This window comes from Dendrobium catenatum, unplaced genomic scaffold (genome assembly GCF_001605985.2).
Source record: "Dendrobium catenatum unplaced genomic scaffold, ASM160598v2 fragScaff_scaffold_1116, whole genome shotgun sequence".
Classification (NCBI taxonomy): domain Eukaryota; kingdom Viridiplantae; phylum Streptophyta; class Magnoliopsida; order Asparagales; family Orchidaceae; genus Dendrobium; species Dendrobium catenatum.
The window spans coordinates 288,761-306,716 of record NW_021319578.1 but is presented as its reverse complement, the minus strand read 5'-3'; the positions used below and the strand labels follow the sequence as shown (position 1 = coordinate 306,716).

At 35.8% G+C, this 17,956-nt stretch overlaps 1 protein-coding gene across 2 annotated transcripts in view; it reads right to left on the bottom strand.

The window, feature by feature from the left end:
* The window catches only part of LOC110116694 (isoamylase 3, chloroplastic), a 49,387-nt gene that overhangs the window by 5,213 nt on the left and 26,218 nt on the right, over positions 1-17,956 (bottom strand). For both annotated transcript variants that reach the window (XM_028698581.1, XM_028698582.1), the window contains exons 6-11: positions 15,620-15,720; positions 14,690-14,741; positions 12,434-12,496; positions 11,357-11,446; positions 11,154-11,226; positions 3,202-3,281 (exon numbers count right to left, since the gene is read on the bottom strand). In XM_028698581.1, the coding sequence (XP_028554414.1) occupies positions 3,202-3,281; positions 11,154-11,226; positions 11,357-11,446; positions 12,434-12,496; positions 14,690-14,741; positions 15,620-15,720 (459 nt within the window). The remainder of the gene's footprint in view (positions 1-3,201; positions 3,282-11,153; positions 11,227-11,356; positions 11,447-12,433; positions 12,497-14,689; positions 14,742-15,619; positions 15,721-17,956) is intronic.

Here is a 17,956-nt window from a genome sequence, read left to right as displayed (position 1 = left end):
GCTTGCGCCTATAGGAAACCAGAACTCAGATCATAAAGTCCTCGTAAAATGAGGGCGAAATCTCTGGGTAGTGTCTTATCTACAAACCCATCTGCCTTCCAAAATTTACCCCGAAACTTATTCCGTTAAAACTCCCCTCGCTCGAATAAAAAATAGAAATCGCGTGGAGGGGAGGCCGGGGCCGAATTTTTGGAGCCCACAATTGATGAATCCCAAATTAATGTGATGACATGTCTTACGATAGCTAAAAATGAAACATAAGACAGAAGGAGAATATCTTTAATATGTATGTTGTGTATAATGCAAAGATGTGTAAGTTAGTCATAGCTCGGGGAAGTGCAATGAATGTTATCTCAACCCACATCCTTTCTAGAGCCAACCTAAAACTTGAACGTCATCCCGAGCCCTTTCATGTTAGTTGGGTCAACCGCACCTCTCTTGCAATCACTAGTAGATGTCCAATTCCCATAAAAATTAGTAGCTATGAAAATCAAATTGAGTGTGATGTTCTTCCCATGGACATTGATCATATTCTTTTGGGAAAACCTTAGTTCTATGATTTGAGTGTTATTCACGATGGTAGGGAAAATATGTCTTCAAATATAATAAAATGATCATTAAACTCTTACCGGTGAAACCTCTAGAGAAGACACCCTCTATAGTATCCCTCAGGACCACCTCTGACCTACAACCCAAGCCTAATCCAAATAAAGGAGCAAAACTTGACCTAATTGTCATAGGAAAGCCTACTGCAAGGGATAGTAATATCAATTCTGAGACAAGTTTTAGTACACATATTCAACCTTCTTCTTTGAACTTAACCACACAGACGATAGGATTTAGAGCCTAACAAAAAGAATTTCCTGATCTAATCCTTCTTCACCTATTACAAGTAAAGGAAGTCACACCAGACTCTAATGAGACTCACATATCTGCTAAGGTCTACCCATTTCTCTCTGATTTTTATGATATTTCCCTTGATGATATTCCAAATGAATTACCCCTTCTTAGAGACATTCAACGTGCCATTGATTTCTGATGTGATGCTAAATGCAATAAACAAGAATTGCAATTAAGATATTAATATAAGTGATGAACTTTACTTTGCTAACAAAAACCCTTTGTTTGCTCAAGTTAAAGTTTTAAGAATATGGCGTTGAAAGATTAAGCAATAGCAATAGACTACACGTGGAGATTGCTAGAACTTGCAAAATAATAACCAAAAATTTAGGTAATGCAAATAGCCAAATATAACAAAGCCTCAAATTTAAAATATATATCCTTCACCTTGAAGTCCTTCACTCGTTCTTGAAAGTGGTGGCTAGCGGAAGAGGATCGTAAGTAGACTCAGCGATGCCACTAGTAGACAGGTGATACCGAGAGGGTTCGTTGCCGGGGAAGAAGCCGGAATTGGAGGAGCGGGTGGGTGGCCGTCGATGGTCCAATCGTAGTCTGGGATTTGTCTGTCGATGACTTGCACGAGGGTGGGGAGGATCCGATCCAAGTAAGCTCCAACGGTGTCGTCGTCGTGGTCAAATCCCGCGTCGAAGAATGGTGATCGTAGGATGTTGATATTACCGTGGGCGTCGAACACAAGTCCCCATTCAAATTCGGGGTATGGTGGGATTGAGCAGGGAAGACAAAAGAGTGGAGGTGGGAGAGCAAGCCGTGAGCAAGGGGAAGGAAGGGGGTCACGGGTTGAGAGGGGAGAGGGGCCGGGTGGAGCTATGTGGGAAAATAACAAAAATCTGAATTTAATTCAGATTTTGTTTCAAATGTGGGGGCTTAATTTCAGTTTAGATATTTCAAATTTGGAATTAGTCAACAAAGGTAAGAAATAAGAGTGAGTTATTAAGAAAATTAATGTGGGAGAGAGACGAGGGAGGGCCGGCCATGTGGAGTGGGGAGAGGCTTGAGATTTAAGTAAGTGGGGACCACTAGGAATTAATCAAAATCTGATTTTAATTTCAGATTTTGATTGTCTCATGTAACTCCCAATTTAAATAAAATTAAGAGGGAATTTGAATTTCAAAAGATTGTAACTCACCTTAATTAATTCCCTAATTTAATTTGACTTAATTAGGAAAGTCATCAAGGGAGGGAAATTCAAAATTCGAGGAGGGCTAGAGGGGGCCGGCGGCAAGGGCTCACGGGTGGCCGGCGGCAAGGGATCCACGGGAGGCCGGCGGATTGCTTGGCGGATGGCTGGCCGGCAGGAGGGGCTTTGCAGGCGGCGGGTTGGGCTTTGTAGGCTGGCGGCAACACCGGATCTCCACACAATAAACTTGGGCGAAATCTAGAACTCACAAAGAGATCTAGTTTCTCCGTCGAACTCACTAAGAGATCTAGGAGTGAACTCACAAAGATATCTATAATAACACCTACACCATTTCTAGTACGACTCCTACCCGAATACCAAAGTTTAAATTCTAAACTATATGATATTAAAAGGTAAGTTGAGGAATTACTAAAAGGTCTTGTTCAGGAGAGTATTAATCCATGTGCAGTCCCAACTTTATTAGCCCCTAAGAAAGATGAAACATGGCGACTGTGTTGATAGTCAGCCAAAAAATAAAATTACTATCAAATATAGATTTCCTATTCCGCGATTAGATGATATGTTGGATTTAATCTCAGGAGCAAATTTTTTTCTAAAACTAATTTAAAAAGTGGCTATCATCAAATTAGAATTAGGTTAGGAGATGAGTACAAAACTACTTTTAAAACCCCTAATGGACTTTATGAATGGCTTGTCATGCCATTTGGACTTTCAGATGCCCGTCGCCTGTTTATGAGATTAATGAATATGGACGTTCATAACTGCACAAAATGACCATACAACATTGATATGTTTCAGCCTAGTAAAAGATGCTTCTTTTAAAGAAGCAGCATTTGCAGTGACATAATCTAAGTAGCATGGAAAATAGGCTAAAACATGGATACAATGATAAGAATATTTGACTAATTCATCAAAGAATCCCAGAAAATTATGCATACATTCTTGACTTCATTACACAAGAAAATTATAAAAGCTGATTCACAATTCATTTAAGTTTCTAGTATTAACTACATTCAAGGACAGAATCATTGGATTTTCTCAAACAAAAGTTAAAATAGGCCTACAAGAAAACTTAACTGGAAGCATAACCAATAATTCTTGCAAAAAGACAGCGAAAAAAAAAAAACGTTGAGCACCACTACCTGAGAGATCATCAGTGCAACATGAAAGTTTTTCATTTGTCGTGCTCGCAAATTTCTGATATTAATATCATCAGTTTCACCTGCAGAGGTTGCATGTCTACTACTTAAATCAGTAAATCACAATATTTTTATCAGCAAAAACATGCAAAAGGGCTGTGTCACTTGATAAAAGTAATATAATCGAATGCAAGATATTTAAATCATTGTTGGCATTGGAATTAGACCATTGATAAATAAGTTGACCGCCAAATGTGAAAACTCGAAGTAAATTAGCAAATTTAGAATGCTGGAAGGTTTTTGCAATGTGGTTTGACAATTAAGAATAGCCAAGACCTTACAATTGTACTTAGTCTCTTGACAGAAATGAGTGACACTCATTACAAAGAAAGACTTGTGTATGTGGATACATATACATATATGTATCAGAATTTTATTTAGCAGGAGAATGCCCACTTACGGTTGATAGAACTTTATAAATTTCACCTTTAAATATGCAATTAAACCATCAATCTCTTCAAATCATAAAGAATAGGTTCGTATGTAATGGATTTTAGATAATTTAATCACAATCACATGAAAGAGTTTTCATAGTGAGTGGTTGGAATTGCAAAAGGACAACTTTGCAGTTTTATAGGTTAGCACGTTCCAAATCAACGAATTCAAAACATAGTTTGTCTGAGATGCATAGATCATGTATATTTGATGACTTTCATTTTTAAATAGTATGATAAAGTCGAGAGTTTATGTAGGCTTCCATTATCTGCACAAAGAGTAAATACCAAATATTAGCAGTTTTCAGATTCACAAATAATAAAAGCGGGATTTGTTAACTATGCCCATGTAATGATGATGACTGACAAACTTTCCCTTGAAGACGATCATTTTTCCTTTAACGGTTATGTTTTAATTCATATATATTTTCCAGCGAACAGGATAAGAACTATAGCCAGATCTGAAATGAAATGCTCAAAATAATACAAACAAACAACTTCGCATATTACAAAATCTTAGATAACTTTTTGTTTTCTTTAATGATGATGACTGATAAACTTTCCCTTGAAGACGATCATTTTTCCTTTAACAGTTATGTTTTAATTGATATCTACTTTCCAGCAAACAGGATAAGAACTATAACCAGATCTGAAATGAGATGCTCAAAATAATACAAACAAACAACTTCGCACATTACAAAATCTTAGATAACTTATTGTTTTCTTAAATGAAAACAAAAAATATAAAGAAAATCCACACATATGATAATTTAATAACCTTCTACTGCGCATAGAAATTCAGATTGTATCAAATGTGAGAAGAATCAACAACACATGAAAACCAAATCAACATCTAGGTAATACAAATTGTAAGGAACCGTAGATTACCACTCTAATCAAGTATGATTAACAAGAAAATTAGGTTTAATTAATAGGTTATTTAGGTAAATTATTTTCGAATAATAATTAGGATAAATTATGCATTGCTTTAATTATTTTGATGAATGAGCTTGACTTGAATTGAGCATAAATATGTTCAGGTTGGATTTTTTTTCAGATAGGGAGTTGTCTACATAAGAAATTAATGCTAATAAATGATGTGGCCTTCTTTTATTAGTGTCAAGAGTCAATCACGCATATCAATATTTAGAAAATAGTCAGTGTACAAGGAAAAGAGATCACGAAATCAAAAGAATGAAGCCTGTCACTTGCAAAAGGATATAACTTCTAAAAATCTCTATCCATCACTTTTTTTTTACTCTTACCATCCTTTTTTTTTTAATTTTTTTAATTTTTTTTTTTTTTTTAATTTTTTTTTTTTTTTAAATCTCTATCCATCACTTGAGCTAGTAGAAAAATCAAAAGTAATTGCACATCCAAAAGCAATTTATTCAAGAACACTTCACCAAGTTTTTCTACGCCTTGAACTTCAAAAAAAACCTTTTAAAACTTACAGTAAAAAAAAACAAAATCTGAAAATAATAGCCTGGCAGCAATATGTTAGGCCGGTTCATCCTGAACCGGCCTAGCAGGCCCTTGGGCCGGCTCAAGTCTATAGGAGGCGGACATGTTCCGCCTCCTTTGGAGCTTGCCGCCCACACTAGTGGGTCCCACTAGAAGCAATTTGAGGAGAGAGGATTGGGCGGTTAGGGTGAGAGGAAAAATTTGAATTAGGGATGTTTGAATTAGGAAATTAATGTGTTAATAGAATGGCTTGTTTAGGGTTAGGGTTATGCATGATTATTGAGTTCTTTGGAGTTTTTCTCTTAGTGTCTTAGGCTCTAGAACTTCTAGAGATTCTAGTTATGCCATTTGGGCTTACCAACGCCCCTGCTACTTTCCAATCACTGATGAATAGGGTGTTCAGACAGTACCTCCGGAAGTATGTTTTGGTGTTTTTTTATGACATCTTGGTGTACAACAGAACTGAGGAGGAGCATCTGAAGCACTTGAAGTTGATCTTGGGAGTTTTACAATAACATCAGCTGAGGGCCAACCTGAAGAAGTGCTGCTTTGCCCAGACTAGTGTAGAGTACTTGGGTCATATCGTGTCCAAGGAAGGGGTGGTGACCGATCAGTCAAAGGTAGAGGCTATGTTGAGATGGCCCTTACCTAAGAATCTGAAGGAGTTAAGAGGATTCTTAGGGCTGACGGGGTACTACAGTAGATTCGTAAAATGGTACAGTATTATCGCATGGCCACTGACAGAGCAGCTAAAGAAAGATGAATTCTTATAGGGAGAGGCAACCACAACAACATTTGAGAAACTAAAGAAGGCTATGATCACTTTACCAATCTTAGCTTTACCAGACTTCACTCAGGCCTCCATAGCGGAGACAGATGCTTCAGAATACGAATTGGGGGAAGCACTCATGCAAGATCAGCAACTCATTGCCTTCTTCAGCTAGGTGTTGGCAGCCAGAGCCAGACTGAAATCAGTCTATAAGAGGGAGTTGATGGTCATCGTTTTAGCCATCCAGAAGTGGAGACCCTATCTGTAAGCTAGGCATTTCATTGTCTGAACAGATCAGAGTAGCAGATGGTGACTAAAGAGCATCAGAGGTGGTTGTCCAAATTGTTGGGGTATGATTTTGAAATCCAGTACAAACTAGGAGGGGAGAACAAGGTGGCATATGCCTTGTCCAGATGTATGGGGAGCTGCAGACAATGGCAATGTATGCTCCTTTGATGCTGGACTGGGAGACAATTAGGGAGGAGAGCGCTAAGGATGAGGAGTTGGGAAAGATCAAGTTAGATTTATTGAGGGAAGATGGTAGCCACCCAAGGTACTCAGTAGAGGGGGATAGAATGCTGTATCAAGGAAGGTTCGTGATGCCCCGGACCTCAATCAACATCCCAAACTTACTCCAGAAATTTCATGAAAGCGCGGTTGGGGGTCATCCAAGGGTTCAGAAGACCTACAGGAGGTTAGCTTCATAGCATTACTGGAAGGGAATGCATAGAGACGTAAAGGAGATGGTGGCCAGGTGCGAGATATGTCAGAGGAACAAATATCTGGCTATGTCGCCAGGGGGACTACTACAGCCGTTGGCGTTACCGAGACGAGCATGGGAGGAGATATCCATGAACCTCATAGATGGGCTGCACTGTTCAGAAGGTTTCATGGTGATTTTGGTAGTGATGGATAGATTGAGCAAGTATGCTGATTTCATCCCCCTCCAACATCCTTACGCCGTGGTGAAAGTGGCTTCAGCTTTCATCAAAGAGATTGTCAGATTGCATGGAGTACCAGAGGCAAAAGTACAACACCTCTTTTCATTTTGATTCTCAGATGATCCTGTGTTGTACGGAAGGGATCCTCCTCATTTGGTGCACTTTGGGAGTAGCAGTACTATGATTTCTTCAGTGGAGGAGTACTTGGGGGAGAGGAATAAGTGTTAAAGGAGTTGAAATGTTTACTGAGAGCTCAACATATTATGAAGAAACAAGCTGATTGGCATAGGAAGGACATCCAATTTGAAGTAGGAAAGAGGGTGTTCTTGAAGCTATGACCATACAAACAGAAGGCAATCGCCAACAGGAGAAATGAGAAGCTTGTCCCAAGATACGTAAGACCTTATATAATATTGAAAAAAATTGGAGCGATAGCATATCGGCTGAAACTACCACCAACGGCGCTATTCATCCGATTTTTCATGTATCACAATTGAGAAGAGTCATTGGAGATTATACAGTCAGCTCGGAGTTACCGGTAACACTTACTGAGGATTTGGAGGTGATTCTGAAACCCTTAGAGTTGATGGGGGTTCGCCAGAAAGAAGATGGAGTTAAGGAAGTGCTAATCAAGTTGAAGAATCAGTCTGACTATGATGCAACATAGGAACCACACGAGAGGTTGAAACAACAGTTTCCTAGTTTTCACCTTGAGGACAAGATGATTCTTTGGGAGGGCAGTATTGTTAGGCCGATTCATCCTGAACCGGCCAAGCCAGCCCAAGGGCCGGCTCAAGTCTATAGGAGGCAGACATGTTCCGCCTCCTTTGGAGCTTTCCACCCACACTAGTGGGTCCCACTAGGACCAATATGAGGAGAGACAATTGGGCAGCTAGGGTAAGAGGAAAAATTTGAATTATGGATGTTTGAATTAGGGAATTAATATATTAATAGTATGACTTGTTTAGGGTGAAGTTATACATGATTATTGAGTTCTTTGGAGTTTTTCTCTTGGTGCCTTGGGCTCTAGAACTTCTTCTAGAAATTGGGAGAGAAGGATCCTCCTCTCGAATTGAGGATCAATTGTATCTTTGCTTCGTGTTTGTTGCTTTGGATTTCCCTAATACAATCCACTGATTTTGGGTTGATTTCATCACGTTCTTGTGTGTTTTCTGGCTGTTTTTTTATCAATTATTGCTAGGGTTGATTGCGAACTCAAGTATTTCCTCTTGGATTACTTGCGAACTCAAGTATTTCCTATCACAATAATCTCATAATTCTCATTGTTTAAACTTTGTATATCAGATATAGCTTCAGCCGTAAAATAACATCACCCCAACACTAGATCAACCAACAATCTCGAAGTGATTGTGGTAGAATCAAAAGCCGCATAACCTCAATGAAGCTGGCTAGAGTGGGGTTAACATACATTAGAAGTCATTCCGCTGCAAAACTCCAAAAGCCAACGCCTAAAGCTCTGTGTATGGTCAAAACATCATAAAACTAATAAAATTTCATAGAGAAGTGGTGGTCAAGCCAACGAGGTGTCCAAGAAAACTTCCGTTCTTCTTCGAAGTTGGTTTTTAAGTTTATTGCCTTCAAATGCCATATAAGGATTTTCCATCCTCTTCAGCACTAAAAACCCATATGAGAAGACATTATGCACTTGTATAAATTCTACAATGAATACATAGCATAAAAATTTTAAAAAGTAGATCATTCAAAATTCCAACAAACTAGTTTTTGTATGGTTACAATATAGCAACTTCAAAATCAACTGAAAATCGGTGCAAGGATTGCATGCAACTTACAGAAAACCTTTACAATTTTTATTTTGGAAATTGCTACAGAAAATATTCTGATGTAGAGTTTCATCAGCTTTCCAGCTTATACATTTTTAATGCATGATTGAGGCAGAATTTCTTTTTTTATAATGAAAAGCTAAAAAGAAAAAACCACTTTTCATTCGTAGAGAGAAAATAATTAAAAAAAATTTAGAAACGGGAAAAAGATCAAAATGATCCATTGAATTTTTATGAATGACCAAAATAACCCCCAACAATATTGAAGGACTATTTTGATCCCACAAGTACTCTTTAAAAAGAAATTATAATAGTCTCATGGTGAGACTATTTTAATTCATCTTTTAAGAAATTGAGAGACCAAAATAGTACTTTAATATAGTTGGGGACTATTTTGATTCTTTTCTCATTTAGAAAATAAAAAAGTTCACAAAAAATTACTACAGAGAAAAGAAAGTTAAATATTAGCTTTAAAAAGATTTTGGGTTTGTAGGAAAGGTTTAAAGCTTTACTTTTTCTCTAAGATTTCATATGCTTTGTTTTCATGACTAGATTTTATAGACAAATATGCTTAAAATTAAAGTGATGACCCAATTTTGTTTATCATCCTTGACAGTATTAAAAAAAAAATGCTGTTCCATTCATTTCAAATGTTATAAATAGATGAGAGCCAGAGGATGCTCCAAATTAACATTTTTAGGATTAACGAAGAATTATACATTAAAAAATTAGTGAAACAACAACCCCAAGTTTTTATCACATAAAAGTGGACTCCAGATCTTGCTTCAGGGGAGGGGGGGTCAAACCAAATCCTAAATTTTTGTTTTGACTTCTTTTGGACTTGCTAGCTCATTAATATTTTAAGCTGAAATTTATCTCATTATGAGCTGTTTTTTAGTTCATTTATTGAAGAATTATTAGATTCATTCCCCTTTTTATTTGTCTCTTTGGTTTCTTCTTGTGTCTCTTTGATTTCCCCTCTAGTGCCTCTTTTCCTTCCCTTTGTCTATTTGTTTTCTTGTGCTGGCTGTTTTCCCAAGCCTTGTCCCTTGGATTTCCGTGACTGGCTGTTGGTTTCCTGTGCTGGGAGAAATTCCGTGCCTTTGCCCCCTTGGTTCTGTGGTTGGCTGTTCGGTTTTGGGTTCCCTGCTTGGTTCCACAGGCTGCTGCTTGGTTCCACGGGCTGGGATGCTTGGTTCCACGTGCTGGGCTGCTTGGTTTCACGTGCTGGGCTGCTTGGTTCTGTGTGTTTCTTTTCTCTGTTTTGCTGAAATGTTTGGGATTTGCTGAAATGGTTGTTGGCCTTTCATTCCCTAGATCTAATAGAATTATTTATTGTTGTTTGGGGAGGGGGGAATTCCATGAGTCTTTCCACTATTTTCTGTGCAGTTTTTCTGCTGAATTCCTGCTGTCTTTTGGTCTTCTATTTGGTGACTTATGGCCTTCTATTTCCCTACTTTAATTAGTAGTTTTGGTGGTTGTTTGGCTGCCCTCTTTCTCCTATAAATACAAGATGTTTTGGGATAGAAAAGAGAGTTTATGTGAGCTATTTTTGGAAGCCATAACCTGCGGGTTTGCTTGGAAAAGCTTGCGAGCTTTGTCCAACTTCTCTTCCTCTCCTCCTTTGGAAAGCTTGCGAGCTTGTCCTCCTCCTTCGTCTTGGCTTCTAACCTCTTTCTTCTCGCCGCAAGTGCCACCTCACCTGTATCCTTCTTCTATTGAAATGAAGCTCCTTTAGGTTTGTTGTGTCCAAGTTAGTAAAGTATTTGTAAGGTGTTTGTGTTCAAGAGTTCTAAGTGTCCTTTTCTAATATTATAAAAGTGTCTTTGTTTCCTATTTTGTATCTTTTTGAGAAGAATTTGGTGTATTTCTTTAGCATTTTCTATATCTCTTTTATATAGGAAGAATTTATTTTTTCTAGCAAAAATTTGGGGTTCTCTCCCAAATTTGAACCCCAAATTTTTGCTTACATCAAGAGAAGAGCATGTACCTCATGTCTCACAATCATATTTAATATAATGCACATTTCCGTGTACAAAAATAGGAATTTCTTCTTGAAAGCATTCCATTCATACCTCTCAAACATGGCTAAAAGCTACTTTGCCAAAGAATATAATCCATAATACCAAAACTGGTCACTGATATTAGCTCAAAATAATTTGTTAGAGTAACTAGTCTTAAACATGCAATGGTCAATGAACTGATAATGCATGCGTCAATATTTTTGGTTGCTAACGTTGTCAAGAAAATAGAGGCATTAATCAAGCTGTTTTATCCAACATTTCTTGTATCCATTGACCAAGAACTCATGCCAATGTCAAATTTCAGGATAGAAAAGATGTTGGTAAAAAGATAGAAAATATTGTAAGAAATGGATAGACTTGAAACCATAAAACAACTTAAATTTGCTCTTAGAAGTTTCAAATTTGCCCTGCCAGAAACTATACTACAATTAAAAAGATAGAATACAACTAAAATGAATTACCTTCAAATCCGCAGTTCCAACTAAAATTATCATTGCATCCATCATTTCCATTTTCTCCATTAGCATCATTATGCTACAAGAAAGCAACAAAAAAAAGATCATTGAGAATACAGTTGCCCTAACATTGAATTATCTCTATTTTTCTTACTTTCAAGTGTTATCTGCAGGACTATTTATAGGTATTAAAGGTTTTATGTGAATACCTTAGAATTGTATGAAACAAGATCATACAAAGTAAAACCATCATGAGCGATGACAAAATTGACGCTATGATATGGCTTGCGTTGATTTACCTGTTGAATAAGTTTCACAAAATAGTAGTAAACAAATAAAGTGACGACTGCAATTTCTAAGAGTGGCATAATCTTGCATCAAAATAGTAATAGCTAAGATGGAATGAAATGAAATAAAAAAGATTAAAAAATGAGATACCTGGATAAGTAACAAAACTTTCTATTAGCCAAGATCAACTTAAAATTGTTCCCTTAAATAAATACTCATTCTCTCAACCATATGCTTCAAACTAAGAGATGATAATTTTTATGGATCATAAATGAAATTGCTGCTAATAACGGTAAGCATTTAATGCCTACGAACTAGTCTTAATTAAAAGTTCTCTATTGCAATATGGTGTGATAATTAACCATAGGGCTGTTATATCAACACAAAACTTGGAATAAGTTTATAAAGTCCAAAATGGGCAAAATATTTGGGTAATATCCTATTCATAATTCAATCTGTCTTTTGAAAATTTGACCCATAATATAGACTCACAAAAGAGTCGAACACAAATTTTGGAAACCCATAAGTTGTTGCTCATACCAAAAGGTACTACTAAAGCTGAAGGAATTGCAGATAGATGAAGTTGTTGAATAGGATTAGCAACGCGCATTTATGTGTAAATGGGCAGCTTTGCTAGTGTAAAATATATATAGGAAATAGTTGCCCATAAAAACCATCTTGGTTTAAATATTTGTGATTTCCATGCCTAGATAAGGATTTAAACCTTTGCCTCTCTTTTCTTTACAATTTTTCTTGTCCCCATTTTTATTTTTTTCTCTCGGATTACGAGATAATGCGATTAAGTAATATAAAAATAAGATTAATAAGCACATAAATAAATGTATTAAATGAGCACTCAAATTTAGCATACACAAATGAGAGTATTATACTAATGCAAAAAGGTTGCATTTACCAGATAAATAATTATAAAACCTTAGCTATTGTTTGAATTTCATGGATGCAAGAAAGATAGAGATTTCTTTTACTATCAATCAAACCTGATATAAGTCTGCAGATCCTGACACACGAGTTGCAAAAGATCCCTTCATACCAGTGTCACCCTAAGAAAAAAGAATAATGCAGTAAGTATTGGTTGACAAGATAACTATTACTTTATTATGATAAAAAAAGGACTTTGTTTACTGAAGCACGATAAGAAGAAATTAATACAAATCAAAAGGAATGCAATCTTCACCAATCCTAACTATAAAAAGAGATTCACACCCAACGTTGCAACAAACATAGGGCTTGGAAGAGGTTAACGTATGCAGCCCCACCCCAACATTGCAACAAACCCATGACATCTAGGTCATAATGGAAGCAACCTAATCATCACTCAAGATCAAACCCTAACCGAACTAGTAATATATACGTTTTATTTAATAAATAAGAATATTGAATCAACCACTAGATCCATCTAAAATCTTCAGAAAAAGATGGTTCTAAACATATGGAAGACTTGCAGTTTTCTTAGCTGATATCAACAAAGATTTAATAAAAAGTTTACGATCTATATAGCATCTTATAGGATAAGTACATTCCATGTGCATTTAAATTAAACATAAAAATTACAGTACAAGATATGAAATATTTTAAATAGATTGCTCCTCAAACATTGAACTTAAATTTATTATGGTAAACATATGAGCTAACATATGTCTCCTGGTAAGGAAACAGATCTCCAATTCGATGTCTAAGCATATGACCTTCAAACACAGAACCATGACCATTCATCATCTTCAAAATTAGCCATATAAAAGATTTTAAAGTAATTTTTATGTTTTTCTAATCATTCATTTGATTGATACAATTTTTTAAATGGAAGCTTTCAATCGCATAAGTGAGTTTCACAACTCAAATTCCCAGAATGTATCAAGTTTAGGATATCCATAGCATACCTTACAGTTTGGAATAGTGATTTACATATATAAAAAGAAAATATTATGAAGAACTCGGTAAAAACATCGTATTGGGAAAATTAAATCATCATTATCAGGACTTAAGGTTATTAAAGCACCTTTTTCTGACTTGTGTCATGCCATACTTTATGATATTAAGCAATGGTGTCTAATTATGTGCTAGCTAGAATTGTGACTTGTAAACCTATATATATATATATATATATATATATATATATTTATAATGAAAATTTCTCTAATAATGAGAGAATATCGATACATAATAATGAATCAAATGGTCATTGTAGATATGGTAATAAAAATAGTTATGTTTCGTAGTATGATTTAGGTGATCTATTTAGTGAACACGAGACATGACAGAGCTTATTCACCAAATTGGTTATAGCATGATTTGAAATATTAGAATTGTTCAACATTCTTGAATGAAGTTTACTGTAAATAGCAAGGAGTAGGTAAGCATTATGCATGATGTTCCGGTACTATAGTAATGGTATTGTATAGAAATGCTCCCCAAGTTTATGATTGTCGGAAAATACCAGTGTGGAGGTAAAAGTGTCTTAGATATGCAACAAAAAATTGGACAGTCCAAATTGCAAAATGCACACCGAAAGCTCCAAATTTTCAACTATTTTTGCTAACTGGGATCCCATTTCCTGTCAGATATAATTTAGACAGATTTACAACCTCTGCCACATCTCCAGATCTTGAAGGAAGAGTTTTAGCGTAGGATGATCATAGAATGATTTGATTCAACACGTTTCTTATTACTTTTTCTATCTTATATTGATTCGTGATAGTTATAGGCTAACAATATTTCAATTCAACACATTTCAAATCTTTTTAATGACGGATTTTTTGCGATCATTGAGAATTGATGTAGGATGATCATAAGATGATAGGACTTTTATTCAACATGTTTAATATGAAGTTTATGATGATTTGGGCAGCCTCCAAACATATTGGCATGAACGCTTCTTTGCCCACATTCCGTTGGTGCAAAAGGCTCCCTCTTCCCCATCAACTGAATGTTGGTAAAAGTCTTCGTGCTCCTGGTTTTTACTGGTCAACACCTATCCCTCTTAAGTCAGTTTTATCTTGTTCTTACTGAATTCATGTAATTTTTTCTCTACTAAATTGTATTCCGTAGCATACATCTTTTTTCTTTCATCAATGGTTATGGCCACTGCCCATTTATTAAATTCAAGCTTTCAATTCATTTTCTAGCTTACTCGTTCACCAACAACTTCCACATAGTGCACAATGCTACATGGCATGCATGTCATCTCATTTCTGAAGCTATGAATTATCAAGCAATGCTGGTATAATCCAATTTACCTTAATAAATCTCCGAATATCATCACGATACTTGCCGTTCCATTCAGCCCACCTGCAGTACTTCAGCAAAAGAAATTCAGAAAAGCACCATCTAATTTCAATACAAAGGCAGAACAGGCACATGTGTTGTGTTTATTTCAAAAACTATTCTGAGAAGCTTGCAAAAAAATAGCTCCTTTTTTTTTGAAAAAAAAAAAAGTTCTTTTATTTTGCTTTGAATTTGCCTAGCCAGGTCTCCCCATATCAAGATAAAAATTGAAAGCACTCCACTGAAGATATTAAGGAGAAATAATACGAGAACGTATAGATATTATCCTAAATTTTATCTGAAGGATAAGAGTTTAAAATAACGAATCACTAGGGATATCAACGTATATAATAGCAAACCAGCATAAAATGTTCTAAAGTTCTAATATTTGATAATGGACCAAATTGTCCACAAGTTCAACAGAATCAATCTCCTCCTAGTAGGTTTCTTCATAATTTAACTTTGTTTTGCAAAAGATCATTTAAATTTTGATGACTTGAAACGTCAAATTAAAAAAAGAAAAAAAGAAAAATAAAAAAGATAGCAATTGATAAACACAAAAGCATATTTGGGGAGCAGAATATCAACCATTAGGTCACATAAACTTGAAAACTTTCATATCTGCAATATCAATCATTTTTTTTCTTTCTGAAATGAATAGAGACAGTGAAAATGTTCAGAATCACAAGAAAAGCACTACTTCAATACCATAAGTTTTACCATTTTTGAAAAGAAATAAAAATAACACGAATAAGACCAGGACACAGTTCGTTGCTGATGACAAAAAGGACCTTCACATGAACTACAACAGTACAACATCAAGCAAACTTAGTCTATCTTCAGGAAAAAAGTTCCCATCAGACAGCTCATTGCAATAAAATCATTATCATTCATGAGATTACCTATCCCAATTCGGAAACCTTCCAACCAAGTACAGGCCACCACAATCCCAAGGTTCAGCAATTATTTTACATTTGGATAGGACAGCATCCTTTGCAATTGCCTGATTGATGGATCATAGAAACAAGAGGGGTGTTATTCTTCGTCATTGACAGAATTTTTTCAATGTACTCAAATTTATCAAAAACTAATAACATGTGACAATCAACCGAGGACTAAAAATATCAAAATATGTTCTTGCTCGCTTTAAATTAAAATGCTAACTGACATTTTCAAATCATTTCAACTTTAAACTCATAATATTATGTAAGAATGTCACAAAAGAATTTCAAAGAAAAATGCATGTCTGAAGCCAGAATCACCCATCCACAACCATGAATAAATTAAGCTACACCATTTCAAATCAATTTTTCATTGCAAGTCCAATCAGATGTTAGTATCTTGAATTATCCCTAGGAATCCTCATTGCTACAAGTTCATCTAAAGCAGGAGATATTGCTAATTCATCATCCTTAATCATATATAAACTACATGGGGTAAATTTTTCCAATCTTTAATCTCCATTCAATTTGATTGAACTATAGGAGTTCATCATCGGGTACCTACCCCTAGTCAGTTAAAGGTTCTGTAAATTCAACTTTAGTCTGAAATGTTTTTATATTCATTCAGTTTCTTTTGCGTCATGGAGTAACCTAAATTAAAAATAAAGATTTTCTGAAGACCTCTGGCTATTGTATAATGAAAACCTCCAGTTAAATAGGATACTTGAAATTTTTCTGAACTGCGACGTCCTAGTTCAAGTGCCAGAATTGACATCTTTTATTCTTAATCTCTCTTTCCTTCTATTATTCCATGTTCAAATCATTTTCGTTTCACTATTTTGTCATTGGATGGCAAAGAGAAGTCGCATTTATTTACTTTACACATGTAGTGGAGATCTAAAAGTTTATAATGGTAGAGCGCCAAGAAAATAAATGATCAGAGGTTTTATTTTTAATTATCTTGCAATGCAACGCTCACTTATTTTAAACAGTATTCTAAACATGCCTCTGATTTTGTGATCTATGAGAACGGGATGTCCTCTCTTGGATTATAACTTCAGATTTAGGTAACCGATTGTCTAGTTCGTTTTAATTGGGTTTGCCTCTAAATTGGTAGCTTGGTTGGTATTAATTAGCTCCAGGGTTGGCTGTTCTTATGAAGACCATCAACTTGGACTCGTACATCATTATCCAATTCATGACTTATTGAAAAAATTGGTCTTCACGCACTAAGAGCAGCAACGTGAACTTGATTGCGGCCTTCAACGGTAGCTTAAGTGGTATTAAACCAGTTACTGAATTGGTGATATTCGCTATTTAATCAGTTGCTATCAGCTATAGTGATCAATTGTTCTTGTTGTAAGAACACAGAGCAAGCGGAGAGGAGAGGAGACACCGACGGAGCAGACAAGAAAAGGAAGAAGACCCAGATGAACAGAGGAAAGGAAATGAATGTATTATTAGATTAAATCCAAACGTACAGGTGGACATGTATTTATAGATGTACATAGGTAGAAAAGTAAATAAGTACAGAAATAGTATAAGCTAAGTTGAGGCGTCCTGATACTTGTAGCTTAATTCTAGAGCAATTCTACCATGCCTTACAGAATCCTTCTGTAGCCGTGTCCTTAGCTATCCCATTCCGTCATTTCTCCACACCACGGGATTAACAATGGCGCAATTATGGCACCATTTTCTGTGGAAACTATGGATGGAATCCTCTTTTAAGTGGATGATACCATTTTGAATTTAAATCAAACTAATAAAGAGGCATCCAGTCTAGAGACTTTTTATGATTATAAATAATGAAAAAAAAAATCTTAGGCGTGTAGGATATATAGTTTTTGATTGATAAAATTTTACTGAGCTATCTTTCTGATAATCATAGATTGCACACACATGGGGAATACTGTTAGATATTGATCATAGATTTATGATTGTATTTTATTTAGATTTCTTGTTTGGCTTATATAGCCAATAGTGTAGCTTTTGGTGTTATTTTTTAGTGCTTAAAAATAGAGGCTTTAGGTTGTAATAGGATGGGTTGAAGAAATAAAGTTTTGCATCTAGCTCTCCCCCTCTCTCCTTCCCTCTCTCCCTCCTCTCTCAAGATCAAGAAGAAGAGGAAGTGCTTCTTCCTCTCTAGAGCAAGTTCTAACATCTGGTATCAGAGCCACGATGGTGGCGATCTCGAGGTGAAGGAGAGGTAGTTTTATTGTCTAAGAAAACAATTCAAGAATGAAGAGGGAGCTCTGCAAGATTTGTTCGGGTTACTGGGGTTCACGAACTCACGCAGCA